This window comes from Microtus pennsylvanicus, chromosome 12 (assembly GCF_037038515.1).
Source record: "Microtus pennsylvanicus isolate mMicPen1 chromosome 12, mMicPen1.hap1, whole genome shotgun sequence".
NCBI classification, from domain to species: Eukaryota; Metazoa; Chordata; class Mammalia; order Rodentia; family Cricetidae; genus Microtus; species Microtus pennsylvanicus.
The window spans coordinates 14,357,179-14,373,330 of record NC_134590.1 but is presented as its reverse complement, the minus strand read 5'-3'; the positions used below and the strand labels follow the sequence as shown (position 1 = coordinate 14,373,330).

At 40.8% G+C, this 16,152-nt stretch overlaps 1 protein-coding gene across 3 annotated transcripts in view; it reads left to right on the top strand.

The window, feature by feature from the left end:
• Mthfd2l (methylenetetrahydrofolate dehydrogenase (NADP+ dependent) 2 like) overlaps positions 1-16,152 on the top strand; it is a 90,024-nt gene that overhangs the window by 63,582 nt on the left and 10,290 nt on the right. For 2 of the 3 annotated variants that reach the window (XM_075942770.1, XM_075942772.1), the window contains exon 7: positions 1,449-1,574. The exons of the other annotated variant lie outside the window; for it this stretch is intronic. In XM_075942770.1, coding sequence (XP_075798885.1) covers positions 1,449-1,574 — 126 coding nt within the window. The remainder of the gene's footprint in view (positions 1-1,448; positions 1,575-16,152) is intronic. 3 annotated transcript variants of the gene reach the window in all.

Here is a 16,152-nt window from a genome sequence, read left to right as displayed (position 1 = left end):
ATCCCGGGGCCTAGTATCTGACTGGATATTGTTATTTGAGGAAGATTGCTAGGAATTATTTTACTGTAAAGATAACAAAATGCAGATCTGAGACTGCAAGATGTATAGATAACTTCAAGGGGCAAGAGACAAAGTCTACATTTGTTAGTGCAGGAAATGGCTTAACATAGCTGCTTAGGGCTCTGCGCTGTGGATGCTGATCAAAAAGAAGAGATGGTTTAAGAACCAGTTCATTCTTTGTCAGCCTTGGGGTTACGTGGGTACCATGATCCAGAGAGAGGATTATAGAGGTTGTTGTGAATGTTTGTGGGTATAGTCCCCTCCCCATTCTGCAATAATATTATTTTAAGAGTTCTCTGACATCCCTTAGTGGTCCTCAGTTGGGCTCTTTGGATGCAGAGGTTTGATTTTAAATCAATGTCCAGTTAGCTATTATTTTATCATCATAATCTGCACCCACAGGCTCTAAGGAGATACCTGGCATCATTTAACTTGACATTTCCCTTCTCAGAGTGCTACCAGGGATGTCACAGGAAAAGGATGCTGTGGCCTCTGTCTGGGGCAGGGTTGGAGGCTGTCTGAGAACCCAGTGACCCCAATGTCTGCAGAGTTTACTTAGCCCAGGGGACACTTTGGATAAGAATAGCAGACTTTAGCTAACAAAGTATTGCCCACAACAACATAAATTAAGGTTGTGCTTTAACTTTAGAAGAAATTCCTCCTTGAGAATTTGAGAACGAATTGAGTATTGGATTTTTTTCTCACATCCTTGAATGTAAGGCCCCTCTCCCTGCAGTGTTTTCTGTTTACAGTAGCTCCCCAAGTATTTATCCTGTGTTTAATGATGGAGAACGTCACACTTTTTTTTTAATCTGTAAGACAATATGTTTATGCTGAGTCTTACTCTATTTTGTAATGAGACCTTCGTAAATGAGAAGCAGAACCGTAGAGCTCTGAGAATATGGATTTTCTCTCCAGTGTTTCTGAGATTTTTGTTTGTTTTGTTTTGGTGAATGAGTGTGTGTGTGTGTGTGTGTGTGTGTGTGTGTGTGTTGCCATATTTCTTGCTAAAAGTATTAAGACAAATGACCAGAAAGCTAAGATTTCATCTAACTCAAGATTTATGCATGCATGTTGTCACAAGGCAATAAGATTTGTCTCTGGCTGAGCAAATATGTCCAACTGGACACAGTCAACACACACAACATGGGACATAATAATAAAGTGTATGTTAATGCAATGTTCAGAGCTCACTCCGTAGAGACTCATAAAAACAAACAAACAAACAAAACAACTGCAATGTTAATTGTCTGTTGTCCTTCTACCTGATGACCAGTAATCAGCGTGAAGTTAGTCTCTTACTTGCAAAGTACGTACTTAGATACTTTGAGAATACAGGACAAAGTACAGGACAGAATTTGAGTGTTTCACGGCTGTTCCATCCGCAGGTATTCCCAGGCTGATTACAGCTGATATGGTTAGAGAAGGCGCAGCAGTAATTGATGTGGGTATCAACTATGTTCAAGATCCTACGACAGGAAAGACAAAACTAGTTGGAGATGTAGACTTCGAAGGTAAGAACACAAGCCTCTTGATAAGTGAAGGGGATGCCTCGATTCCAACCTTCATCCTCGTGTATTTTTGAGAATTTCATACAAATACTGTTTTTACACAATTTCCACCCTTCTCTCCCCCTCCAACTCTTTCTGTGTTTCCCCACTCCCTATCAAGTTTCTGATCTCACCTTCTATGATTATTATTGTTACTCTTGTATACACACACATATATGCATATGCACAACGTACCAAGCCCGTTTAGTGGTGCTCCTTATGTATATATGTTTAGGGCTGGCCACTTGGGATTGGATAATCTGAAGGGAGGTGGTCCCTGGAGAAGACTGATTCTCCCTTTCTGAGCAGCCATTTGTTTATTGCCTGTAGTTCTTCATCTGGGGGTGTGACTTTATGAAATTCCCCCTTTCCGGGCTGACATGCTGACTGGTATCATTATGCAGATCCTGTTTAGGTAATCATGGTTTTGAGATTTCATGAGTACAAAACATTGTCTAACAGCAGGGATCCCAGTCCTCTCTCCCTTAAAAATCTTCCCACTCTTTTTCCAAGATGTTCTCTGAGCCTTGGGTATAGGTGCTGTATTGTAGGTGAACCAAGTGGGCTGAAACCACAGTTACATATTCTCTGCACTTTGATCACTTGTACTACAGAGGAATACCTCTGTCAGCTGGGAAAAGAAGTTTCTTTGAGGAGGGTAAGAGTCACACTTTTCTGTGGGTATGAAGATAAACGTTTGGAATATAATTAGAAGTTATGTTGGTTTAGGAAAATGTCAGTAGGAGGTTCTCTTCTTGGGTCTGTGACCTCTTCAGCCACCCTAGGGGCCAGATTTTTAGTACCAGACATGACTCCACCCCAGTAAGAACTCTTAGTACACACAGCTGTTGGTTATTTCCAAGGTATGAGTACCACTATTATACTTTGAGGTTAGGTGATTGGTGAGCAGATCATTGTTGTGGGTCCTGGACTTTGAGGGCAGGTAGGACTATTAATTGTTTTTTTCTTCCATGATGCTTTTCATAGCACCTTTGGGTACTGCAGGAGTTAGTCTTCATAGAGGAGGAATCCATGTCTGTTGCAAGGCTGATTCCTCTAAGTCTTCTGTCTGAGGTGTGTGGTGCCTTCCAGCTCTAGGAGGCAGCTAAGACAATAGTAATAGTGCATGTGGTTTTGGAGTCTCTTGGACTCCCTGACCAATAAAGGAGGCTTCCTGATGGGGGAAGCTCTGCTAACCAATCACCTTAAGAAGTGGAATCTAATTAAGGCGTGGCTACCTGGAGCCCAGGAAGAAAACTGGGATGGACCAGGTGCGCACCTCTCTGTGGGTGATTCCTGACGGACAGAGCGGAACTTGGACTTCCCATTCTTGTGGAGTGAGTTTTTCCTTATAACAATTAAAAATATAATTGTTTTTCTTTAAGTTGGCCTGATTATTTCCCAAATTGAGCAAACAGCTTCACTTGGCGCCCAATATACATTTGGCGTGGGCCGTTTAATTCTTTCGTGGATCTGGCCAGCCGCAGCATAGAATTCCCACACAGTGGCCCTATTTATTATCGACACACTTGATAGATACAGATGGATCATTACAAACCAAAGGAATAAACAATGCCATTTAAAAATGTAGGTTTTATTTTTTATGCATATGAGTGTTTTGCCTACATATATATTTCTGTATCACATGCATGCTTAGTTCCCAAGGAAGCTAGAAGAGGGAGTCAGATTTCCTAGAACTAGAGTTATGGACAGTTGTGAGTCACCTGGTGAGTGCTGGAAATTGAGGCTCGGTCCTCTGAAAGAACAGCCACGCTCTTAGTCACTGAGCCAGATATCTAGCCCTTAGAATTCACACTTTACATTTATACATTTAAACATCAGTTGCTTATTTATCCAGTTTAACATGATGTTTAGCAAGATTTAAAATGCAGATGTTTGCAAGTGTCCCAGGGCACGGGCCTCACATTTGTAAGATTCTGCACAGAAACAGGGACTAGACCCTGATTAGGCCATTTAAGTCTGCTGGTTAAGGAACGAAGAGCAGCCACACGTGTGCACTGATGTGTTCTAGGAGCAGATCCAGCACAGTGGACTTGTTAAAAAGTACGCTACCATCCTCATGCGCTCTGATTGCTAGGGACCCCAGTGTGGTTTAAGTTCTAGTCTACAGCACTGATTTTCCACTGAAACATGTCTGCACCACTACATATGTGTAGAGATGTGTACATATATGCTGGGTATACATGCTGAAATGCTCATGAGAGGAAATCTAGAATACCAGCAGCCCAGGAACTAGCCCTTGGTATCAAAAGATGGGGCCAGATGGAAACAGGTTTCTGTCCAGCAAAGAAAACAGCAGAGTTAACAGACAGACCACGGAATGGGAGAGAAATCTTTGATGGCTACACTTCAGGCAAAGAGATAACAGTCAGAATTTATAAATTATTGTGGAAATTAATTACCAAGTGAATAAAATTGCCATTTAACAAATAGGAAAGTGAACTAAATAGAAACAGTGAACTGAATGAAAAAGACATAAAAATGGTCAATGGCTGCTTTAAAGAGTTCAGGGTCTGTAACCTTCAAGGAAATACATAATAACTGCTTTGAATCTCCATCTCACCCCAGTCAGAACAGCCATTGTCAGCAAATCTGACAACGAATGTTGGAGAAGATGTGGTGAGAAATGCTCATTCCTGTTGTTGGATGTGCAGATTAATATGCCAATTGTGGAACATAGTTTAGAGGTTTCTGGAAAATCTAAAGCTAGAACTACAATGTGAACCTGGGCAGAGTAGATCCAGAGAACCGCATCCCCCGCTGGAGAGATCCCTGCACTCACATGTTTGTCGAGGCTCATTTGCTGCAGCAAAGGATCGGATCAACCCAGTTGTCCATTAGTGGATGAATGGATAATTAAATGTTGGTGATATATAAATAGAATGCTGCTCAGTTCTAAAGAAAATGAAGTTAAGTCGGGCTGTGGTGGCGCACGCCTTTAATACCAACACTCAGAAGGCAGAGGCAGGTGAATTTCTGTGAGTTCAAGGCCAGCTTGGTCTACAAGAGGTAGTTCCAGGACAGGCTCCAAAGCTACAGAGAAACCCTGTCTTGAAAAACCAAGAAAAACAAAACAACAAAAAAAAAGAAAAATGCAGTTAAAAATTTGTAGGAAAATGGATGAAACAAGAATGTGTAATATTAAAGGAAATCATGAAATCTCAGAAAAACTACATTTTCTCTTATATGCAGAATCTAACCAATAACATATGTATACATGTATGTAAACACATGTGCATGTGAGTATGACATAGCATGAAGAGAACAAGAGAGGCTGAGTGCAGGTAATGGCATGAGTGAAGAGGTGCACAGCTAATTGTTCTCCTGGTTCTAATTATACCATGGATTTTGTTTTGTTTTGGGTGGTGGAAAAGTTTATAAAATATCCTCAATAGTGAAAGTGTAAGATTTAATGTGAGGCTCCACAGTTTCCATTCCAAATGCCTACTCTAGTTACATAGAAATTCAGTGAGCTGTATTGGTTTTAGGTCTGGTTAATTATGGCATACAATGGTTTTATTCATGTGTAAGTTTTTATAATAAAATTTATACAGTTTTTAGAGGGATATAATTTCTTTACCATGTCTCATATACCATGCCAGTTAGGTTTCAGTGATGCACTTAAATTCCTCAGCTCCAATGAGTGAGCAATGATTCATTTGGCCGTAAAACCTGGAGTTTCTTTCCGTTCCCACTGTCATTATGTGTCTTGATAATACACAGTGTCTGTGTTTCCTGAAAACCCTTCACATGCTTAGGACACTAGCAGCAAAAGATAACAGTCCAGTTAACAGCCTTGACTTCGGGAGCAGACTTACCCAGCAAATGCCTCCCCTACCCCCAGTGTGTGTGTGTGTGTGTGTGTGTGTGTGTGTGTGTGTGTGTGTGTGTATTGCTTTTAGGACATTTACATGCATTCTTTTTTAAACAAGTAAAGATTTTATTTTTGCCTAGGAACATAGTCCAGAAATACTTTAAAATGAGCTTCTACTTGACTCAATTGTTTAATCAAGCTGTAGTTCTGTGTAGTTAAGTAGATGATGGCCTAAAGAAGGAAATGTCAATGGCAAATGTAAGACGAAGGGTGCAAGCATCAGGCTGAGAACTGATGAGGTTGTGTTAGATACAGCACTGTCACCTAAGAGCTCTGCATCCCTGTTGGTCACTGCATTCCAGTTCAACAATTATTAGGACAGCCTCCCCTTTTGCTTTTGTAGCTTGTTAAAGCAGGTAAACACTATGATATCTCATTTCATATAAAAAGCATGAGCAGAACACAATTAAGATATTGTGGGTTTTGGTTTTGCTCATTTGTTTTCATGAGAAAGTGTCTTACTGCATAGCCTTGGTTGGTCTGGAACTCTTTATATAGACCAGTGTGGTCTTAAACTCACGAAGACCTACCTGCCTCTGCTTCTCAAGTGATGGGATTAAAGGTATATACATCACCATGCCTGCCTCAGCAATATATTTTGAGAGAGGATATATACATGCACAAAACCATTATTACAGTATAGTGTTTTCATAATTACTGTTACTGTCTTCCTCTGCCTGTTTATAGACTAAGCTTTATCACAAGTAGGTATGTAATGGCAGAAGCCTCAGAGCTATGAAGTTCAGTACTGCCTACAATTCTAAACACCCACTAGCAATCTGAGAATGAGTCCCCACAGGTACTGGGAACTACTGACTCTCAGTGTTCCCTCTCAGTTTTAATATTCAGTGTCTCAGACTTTCAGCCGCATACTGTAAAATGACCATGTAAATAAAAACATAGAGATTTTTAGAAAGAGGTTACAAGATCAGGTTCTGATCCTATCATAAAGCAAATGTTTGAGGTTTTTTCTGAGTTTCCCTGCCACCCTGCTGGTTCACAGATCCAGAGAGCTAAGGGTGAGTTGAACTCGGTGAAGAAGGCCTTGCCTGTGAGGCTATGACTCAGCCTCCCAGAGGAATAGGCTTTGACATGTCACTTTTTAGGTTGTTCATCAGGACGTAACCTGAGGTGAGGGACGGTTTCCTCTCCCCTTTTGAGAGAGAGGGATTTTACCATGGGTCACACCACAGTCTCACAGGTTTGGCCACAGATTGCCACAGGGAAAGCCTGAGTGTTTTGTGAGCATCTGAGAAAGTTTCACTGTAACTTCTGCTAAGACAAACACAGCAGATGTGGGTAGATTCAGATGAAGAAGAGAGTTTCCTCACAGAGAAGACTGGCTCATTAATGCAGGAAGTCGGGCCATGCATGAGAAGTAGATTGAACTGATGGGAATGATTCTCCAGTGTAAACGGGCACAGAGGATGTAAGGGAAAGAGTGACCCCATTCCAGGAGAAGTCAAACTGCTTTACAGCTGTGGTTACAGAACTTCCAGGGACATCTCATGAGGTTATCAGAGGGGCAAAGTGTAAAATGTTGGAAGCCAGTGCGAACTGTGGGAAGGAGAATTTTCTGAGTTATGGAATGGATGCTTTCTTTAAACAGGAGGTGATACACCAGACAGCAAGTACTAGATTGTTCCTCCTAGAGTCCTGCAAAGTAATAAAACTTTAATATTCAATGTTTCTGTTTTAGAAAATCTTAGTTTTACTATTATTTTCAATTCTCCATATACTTATAGATTATAGAAAGATACTTTTCTGTACTTTGACAACATAGATTTGTCAAAGGCTACTGGACAAATATTACTCCCTGTGCCTATTATTTAGACTGCTTCAACAATCACATTATGTGGGATTCCCCTCTGTAGGCTGTGAATACCATTGGTCAATAAAGACACTGTCTTGGGCCTGTGCAGGGACTAGAGGTAGGTGGGGAAAACTAAACTGAATGCTGGGAGAAGGAAGGCAGAGTTTAGAGAAGCCATGGAGCTGCTATCAGAGACAGATACATTGAAATTTGCTGGTAGGCCACAACCTTGTGGTGATGCACAGATTAACAGAGATGGGTTAAATTAAGAGTTAGCCAATAAGAAGCTAGAGCTAATGGGCCAAGTAATATTTAAATAACATGGTTTCTGTGTGATTATTTTGGTTCTGGGCAGCTGGGATGAACAATCTCCCTCCAACAACCACAGTATGCCACTGCTACAGAACCTCTGCTTTTGCAGCATGCCACTGTTGCAGAACCTCTGCTGCTGCAGCCTGCCATTGCTGCTGCAGTTATCTGAACACACAATGAAATGTCATGAGGTTTGAAGCTGTGCAGTTCTGATTCCACCTCTCATCATTGCTCAGTTTGCTTGGTTCCAGTGTCCAACCCTTCCCACCACAGCACTGTCCATGTAGACTGTCCGGTGTTGGAGATGTTGATGCTTGGAAGCTTTGTGGAGAAACCATAGGGCCTTAATAGGTCTTTCCTGCAATGCTGTGCTTTCTTGAATCCTCTTAAGAATAAATAGAGTCAGCTGAATGTGGTGGCACATTTGTTTGATTCAAGCACTTGGGAGGCAGAGGTAGGTGGATCAAGTTCAAGGTCAAACTGGTCTACAGAGCAAGTTCAAGGACAGCTAGGGATGTTACATAGAGAAATCCTTTCTCAAAAACAAACAAAAAGAATAAATAGAGCCATAAAATTAGCATCACATTGAACCAATGTTTTACTTTGCACAGATCCTCAGTTATAGGACTCAGGAATGTTCATGGATGCTTCTAGCCTCTGATCAATATTTATCATCCTCCTTCAGCTATTTGAGCATACCTCATTCCTCTAACCTAAGGTAGTATTTAAAAATTTTTAAGATTAATTTTTATTATCTTTACTTATATGTGTGTGCCTTGTATGGGTATGTACATATAAGCATAGATGCCTGAGAAAGCCAGAGAAGCCCTGGAGCTGGAGATATGAGTGGTTGTGAGGTAACCAATATGGGTACTGGGAACTGTACAAGGGTCTTCTACAAGAACAACACACGATCTTAAATGCTGAGCCATTTCTTTAATCCCCCAAGACAGTATTTAAGAGCATCTATATAACAAAACTGTTTCTAATGTCGAGGAAATTTTTCATTAGCAACAGTCATGCAATAAATAACACATTTGAGAATCCTAGATTTGCTTTGTAGATTGCTATTTTATGATGGCTCATAACGACTTTCTCCTTCACCTTCTTTCAACTGTTTTCTGTTGAAGCTTTAAGGTCTCCATCAGACATTTATGACAAAGCAGGGTATATCCCAAAGATACAAACAAGAGATTACAGAGTCTGGGTGGTAAGGAGCTCCTTCTGAGTTACAAGCTGGAATGCAGCCTCTAGTCCCAGACACTCATAATTACACTGCTTTTATGGCCGCAATTCACCAGATGGATTTGGTCAGCTGCACATGTAATTAATGACTTCCCATGCTGCAATTCGGTTAGCTCTGCTCCTGTTGGTTCCCTCTCAGGCCTCATCTACGCCTCATGCCCAACACACAGATGTTTCTGCAAACGTATGAAGCGTTAATGACTTTGCTGCAGTTTTATGATGCATTATTCCACAGGGGTTGCGATGGGATGGGAAGAACAGGAATGTTTGTTCCTTAATGCCTGCTCCTCCCTCCTCCCTCTCTGCCAATCCCGACCTTGCCTCCCTAAAGGATTAGTTACATGAAACAATGCAGGGAAGGACTGGGAAGGAGGAGTGGGATAGATGGGGCAGGAATGTTGTTTTCCTCATACACAAAAGAGGTGGGTTCACTGTCTGAAACCGGGTTTTCTTCACGGGTTGTCTCCGGTTTACAGGACAGTAAGTAGAAATGACAGCGATAGCTGTAAAATCTGCAGTGAAATAAACCTAAGTGTGCAGAGTCAAGAAGCCACATTTTAGTGAAAGCCTACCCCTCAAACACCATTGGTATTTTTAAAATTTAGTTTTGATTTGTTCTTTGAAACTTTTGTTTATATGTGTAGTGTATCTTAGCCATATCCACACATGGCTCCTTCCAGATGTTTTTCTGTCTGCTTATATCATAATTTGGGGAATATGACATACACACGTAAACTGTGAGCAGTCTTTTCCATATGAAGGCTCGAGTGCACAGATGCATTCAAAGAACATGTAATGGTTTGCTTTGCCCTCTCCAACAATTTGGTGGCTCTCTTTATTTCTCGTAAGGATTATGCCTGAGTACAAGGATGAACTCTTATAACAAAGGGATGTTGTAATGCATTATATCAAGTCACAGCCCTCTCCAACTGAAGTCTGCAGTTAAGCAGGCGGCCAAGGACATTAAGCAGTTCACAGATGCTGTCTTTGTCCATTCTGGATTTGTGCATCATGGAGTGTCTGCAGCACTTCACCAGAGCTGCCAAAGCAAGCTGCAACAGATAAGTTCCCTGACACAGCAGTCAGGGGTTCCACACACTTCTGGAAGCCTACTGTCCAGATGGAGGTGTCCGGCGGGTTCCTACTCTATCCTTTCTTCTTTGCATGTGCTCATCTTTTCTTCATTAGCGTATGACATCAGCCCTATTATATTAGGCCTTACTATAATGATCTCATATAGCATATATGCTCTTCAAAGACCTTGTCTCAGGAGACAGTCACACTCTCAGGTGCTGGGATGTTAGCATCCAAGCATACAGATCGATCGGGGAGAGCACAGTTTTGCACATCACATCTTTGAATATGTAATGTCTTTGCCTCCTTCATGTGCTTTTCCCTTGTAAGGAGAGCACGTGGCCAAGCCCCTTCTCTCTTGAGAACACAAACCTGGAACTTGCCCTGGCCATTTCCACCTTGTCCTGTGCACGTGGACATAGGTATATGCAGAAAGGATGTGGAATCCAGAATTTGCCCTGTTTGAAATCTACCTTATAACTAAGAGCATGAATATCCAACTCTTACTTGGCAGCCTTCAGGTTAGATACATCCAGTTTTCAAATATTTTTTGAGCATTTTCTGTAAATCCATCTCATGGGAGGTATTTGTGGCTGAAATAGACAAAATTTTATCCAGGGTAATAATCAAACAAATGCATCTTTATAGTACATGAAATAGCAATTAGTGCTACAAAATACGCCAGCTTGGAGAGATGTCTCAGCAGTTAAGAGTACTGATGCTCTTCCAGTGGATCCGATTCCCAGCATCTCCCTGGCAGCTTACAACCATCTGCAGTTCCAGCTTTAGGGAATCCAACCCCTTTTTTCTGGTCTCTGAGGGTGCTGTACACATGGTGTGTGCATATAACTCAAAGGCAAACACCCGTATATGTTATCAACACAAACTTATAAAAAGAACCTGTGTTTAGAGAGACCGATTGACTGATTCGAATTTCAGTACTGAGGAGAGATTGGAATGTTGCAAGTCCAGGGGTTAATTACCTCATCTTAAGCTACTTCCAGCCCTCTGGAACAGCCATTCCTTGCCCACTTCTGTGTTGGAACTAACATATCGTGAATAATAGGTAAAAGCCTTTTAGGTTCTATTAACTTAGCTCACTAGCCTCCACCAACCCAAAAGCTTGGGCCTATAGGAAAGCTTCCCTGCCTTGCTTTACCTGTCTCTCTGATGGACCCACTGATGTATTTTAAGCTTGCCTTGATTCATGACTTCCTATTTATGTGAAACTGTAACACTCCATGAAACTGCTTCCACATTGGAGCGTAGAATTTGAGGTTATCTAAATCTGTATTTCCAGGTCATGGTCACTCACAATGACTCCAGAACAAACCATCTCTGTTTCATTTAGGATGAGAGTTTTGGCTTATGCATTAACAACATGAAATAAAAACCAACCTTTATAACAAAACAGAGTAAGTGACTGGAAATGGATGGGTAGAGTTGCTTTGAAGAGGGACAGAACAAGCTCACTGCTAACCTGAAAAATGGGGTAAACACCATGTGGACATGAGGATCGTTCCAGGCAACTAGGGCAGTCATTGTGAAGATCTTGAGAAAATGTTTGTTTTGTTTTTGTTTTGTAATCTTTGAGACAGAGTCTTTCTTTCTGTGTTCAGGCTGGCTTTGAACGTGCTATTTTCCCAATGTTGGCCTTGAACTCATGACTCCTTTGCCTTGCCTTCCATAGAACTGGATTTATAGATGTGTGAGCCATCTGGTCCCACTCTGTAACTGGACACAGTAGATAAAGGGAGCGATGTTATGGGAAACCTCAAAAGAGGTGCCCGTGGGGCTGTTATTTCAAATTAAGCCTTGAAGACCATAGAAAGGAATCTGTATCTTACTCTTTTTGACTTGTTTTCGGCAGGATTGTTGTCAGGACTGTGGAAAGGAAGGGTGTCAACAGACCCCTGGTAAGACATGCCTGTTAGGAGGCTATCATAATTACCCAAGTAAGAAATGATGGGGTGTGGACAAGGGAAGTAATGGGCTTAAGTATTATGAGGTGCTTAGATGGTAGATATAAAGGGAGACCTGAGATGATTGGTCACATGATTAGGTGTGAAAAAACAATAATTTATGACTTCAAGGATCTTGGGATGAGCGTGAGTGTAGATTCCAGCTCCATAATTCTTGTGAGATAATTTTTGCCAGATCAGAGTATTTGATGTGTAGCTGTTGTGGAGTGTTAGCAGGGAAGGAGGGGCTGACCCAGGGTGTGTAGCTGTGTGTGGAGTGTAAGAAGGGGGCTGACCCAGGATGTTCAGCTCTGTGGAGAGTAGGTAAGTGAAGAAGGGGGATATATCCAAGTGGAAGCAACCATAGAGGCAGCAAAGATGAAAAATTAGAGGATTAATAGTCAATGCTATACCCAATACAGTTTTTTAAAGAATGGAACTATGATATAAAACAGTTTATTCAAGAATGGAAGTATGATGTAAAAACTCATAAATTTGCCCCAGATGCTGGAGTCTACATTTGAAGATTTTAAAGGAATATCCACTGAACAGGAAATGGCTCCCCAAAGGGGGATAACTCTTAGAACTAGAACCCCATCTGGTGAAATCTGTCCTTCAAAATTTAAATCTAAGAGAACACAGGGCAGCGTCCCTCTAAGAAAACTACTGGAGGCAGGACCAAAGCCTTCATCCGTTTTCTCCCCTTTTAGAATATTCTAGACCTGAAACCTCAGAGTTTTCACAGCATATTCTTTTATGTCATTAACTTTTCATAAATGACTGCACTCTGGAGTCAGGCTGACTTGGGTTTGGATCCTGGCATCCTGGCTCTCTTGTTTAAAACAATTACAATGTCAGGTAAATCACTTCTTCACCTCTCTGAGACTTGATTTTTATCATTGAAAACCTGAGATAATAATACCTATCTTAGAAAGTGATCACAGAGTTTAATGGAATAATCACCTTACCTGCGCTAAGGAACACATGTGAATTGCTGACACCCTGCTGGCAGCAAACAGTGTACGTGTGTGCACGACTCACTTTCCTACCCGCTGCGCCGACGATCCTGAAGTCTGTAACTCTGCCCTCAGTTACCATCCCATTCTTCACTGACTTTCTGTCCTTCTGTGTTTCTTTGGTTTCGTCTGTTCTTTATCCAACTGTCAAAGAAACCAAACTGAGTGCATTCATGGCTATTTCTGTCTTCTTCAGGCTTCCGTAGCATGCTTAGCTGTCAATTTTTTTATACTATCATGCATTTTTATTTTGTTGGTCTCAATTAAACCATTCCTTCCTAGTGTGAGCTTCTTGTCCTGCATATTCTGTATTTCTACCCCACACTAGGTTTTAGCTTTCTTGTTCATGCTCTTAAGCCTCAAACAATGCACTCTTGGGCCTCTGATGCATAGACCTGAGAAGAAGGATAGAGGTAGAAAGACTCAAGACTCTAGGTTCACTTCAAGAACTGTGTTTAATTTTTCCTTTGCTGTTTATATGTTGTTTAGGTAGCTACTAGTGATAGCATTGTAGGCAGAGCCTGACAAGCGGCCTTTGACCTCTTAGCTGAGTTTTTCTGTACTATTTTGTGCTTGTGGCCTTGTTTTGCCCTAGAGACTTTCCTCCTAGGCTTTATCTCATGCCTGGAGTTTTCTGAAATCTCACTACCACATCTGGGCCAAAAGTTGTGTTTGAGTAAGAAATTGTGGACTATCTGTACCCCAACACTTCTCCACTTCTTATTTTATAGCACCATTGTGACATAATCAGCTTTTTCTTGGGCTGTCAATCGTCTCTGGATTGTTTGAATGTAGAGCCAGCCTATTAGAAGCAAAAAAAAGAATAGCAACTAATATTAAATTTATCAGGATTTTGGTAGCCTGATTATGTAAAATATTAAAGGGGTTGGGACATAACATACTTCACAATTCATCTGCAGACTGTTGGCCAGTGAGTATTGATAAGTTAGAATTAGAATATTATGAATATGTTTCTTAATGTGACTATCCAAGGTCAATAGTACAGTTGTGTTGAGACCATATTCCATCAAGATGATTCTTAACCAGTTTCCATAGATATTTATATTACCACTTTAAGGTAAAGCAGAGATATAAATACAAGTTAGTTACAATGTTAATCAATTTTAATAGCTTGCCTTTAATGCCCAATCTAATCAATGTTATCATGAAGGGTATCCAGCTTTTCTGGAAAAAAAAATCTATGTCTGTGTTTTTATTGGATCCTTTTGATCCTTGAAACATTTTTAGCTAACTAATTGGTAAACTCAGCTGTTTGTATTCCCTGCTGGAGAGCCAACACTCCCACCATAGGAGCAGCTATGATTCTAATAAGTGTTAAGATGCCAGCAATTATTAACCCTATAAAACTTCTGGTGTTGATTAGCATCAATAATTTTCTCAAAATAGCATTTATATTTTCCTAAAGTGGTGTAGGAGGTTATTCTGTCTATGTGTTACTTTCATTGGTTAATAAAGGAACTTCTTTGAGCCTATAGCAGAGTTATAGGGGAACAGAGCTAGGCAGGGAAAACTAATGGGAAGGCTGGGAAGACGAGCCTGAGATGGGCACCGGTTAGAATCTTGCTGGTAAACTACAGCCACATGGAGATACACAGATTAATGGAGATGGACTAAATTATGATCTAAGAGTTAGCCAACAAGAAGATAGAGCTAATGGGCCAAGTAGGGATTTAATTAATACAATTTCTGTGTGGTTATTTCGGGACTAAGCTAGCCGGGTAGCTGAGACAAACAAGTGGCCCCTCCTGCAATACTAATGACCATTTTCTTTTATTTTTATAGGAATGTATATAAAGGAGGGTTTTAATATCATAAAAGTAGAGTTGAAGGTATTGTTACTACACGGAGTAATTTGACAAGAAGTACGCAAAGTATGGCACAGGGTATCAGTGCAATACACAGGCTTGATCCATGCGGTAAGGATAAGAAATTGCATGAGGTTTATGCGTGGTTGAAATTCAGGAATTAAGGTTGAAATTCTCTCTTTGGTTACCAGGTAGTTGTCTTCTGGTGGCAATTAATGGTATAGGTAGCTTTACCTGGTGGATCCAGAAGAGGTCTGTAGGAGAAAGCCCTGTGGCAGAGCCTGTGAGCTTGTTAGGAGGCTCTATTGTTTTTTTATTAGTCAGTTGAGAGCTGGTAGGCAATTGACTCCTAGCTTTGAAGCTTTTATGTCTAGGATATGGAGGGAGTAGGCAGGCAGCCTCAGTGAAGGAGCTGACAGAGCCCTGTTTGCTGCTGTAGCAGCAAGTGGCAGGACTTTTGAACTGTCTGATGAAGATAGGGCCCCAGACAAGGAGGCCCCACAGGAACTGCACCTGCATGGTGTGTCCAAGGATTCATCCACTCACGGAATTATTCAGCCCGTATTGTTGGATTGAGGCAGGCTACTTGTGTTACAAGTATGGTGCGTACAGCCATGCAAACAATTAATAAGCCTCTGAAATTTATACTTTTTGGATATGTCAAAATTGATTTCAAATACATTCTATTTGAATCTATTTAACACTCAACACAGATGTGGAACCCAGTTCCAAGTTATGAAGGGAACAGGTCTATGAGAAAGTTTACATAAAGTCTTGAATTTGGATAAAACTAATTTTTTTTCCTTCGGTGAGTTTTTAATAGATATCAGGGGAGAAAATTCAAAAAATAATTTAAAATGTCTAAATAATGTCTACAGATTGCTTTGCCAAGTTGCTATTAAGCAGTCAACCTCTTATTCCCCATTTGCTGTTTATGTATTTGATTCTATTCATAACAAATGAACTCATTCACTTATTACTTGTATTTGGAGATTATAGGAAATGCCATGAGAGACATGAAATTTCCAAAGTTGACAGAAACAGATAAAAGTTTAGCTCCATAAGCAGGACCATTGTCTGACTTAATCTCTGTGAAATCTTCATTACCCAGGCATTGTTAATAAGTGCCGTACAAAGCTCTCGAAGACACATGTGCTGGGACCGTAGCAAAAATAAAGCCTGAAAACTCATCAGGATAAATGTGAGCCAATTTTAAATGACAACGGAGACTTGGTGCTGTGAGTCTATGTCTTTGATAGCTTTACTTGCTATCCTAAGACTTTAGTGGCCCACACACAGAACTGTTATGTGTCACTGTGTTAGGTTTTGAAGTTTTAACATCGTGTGTGTATCATCTTTAAGGCCTGGTTTATAGATCCATTAGAGATCTTATGCAGATA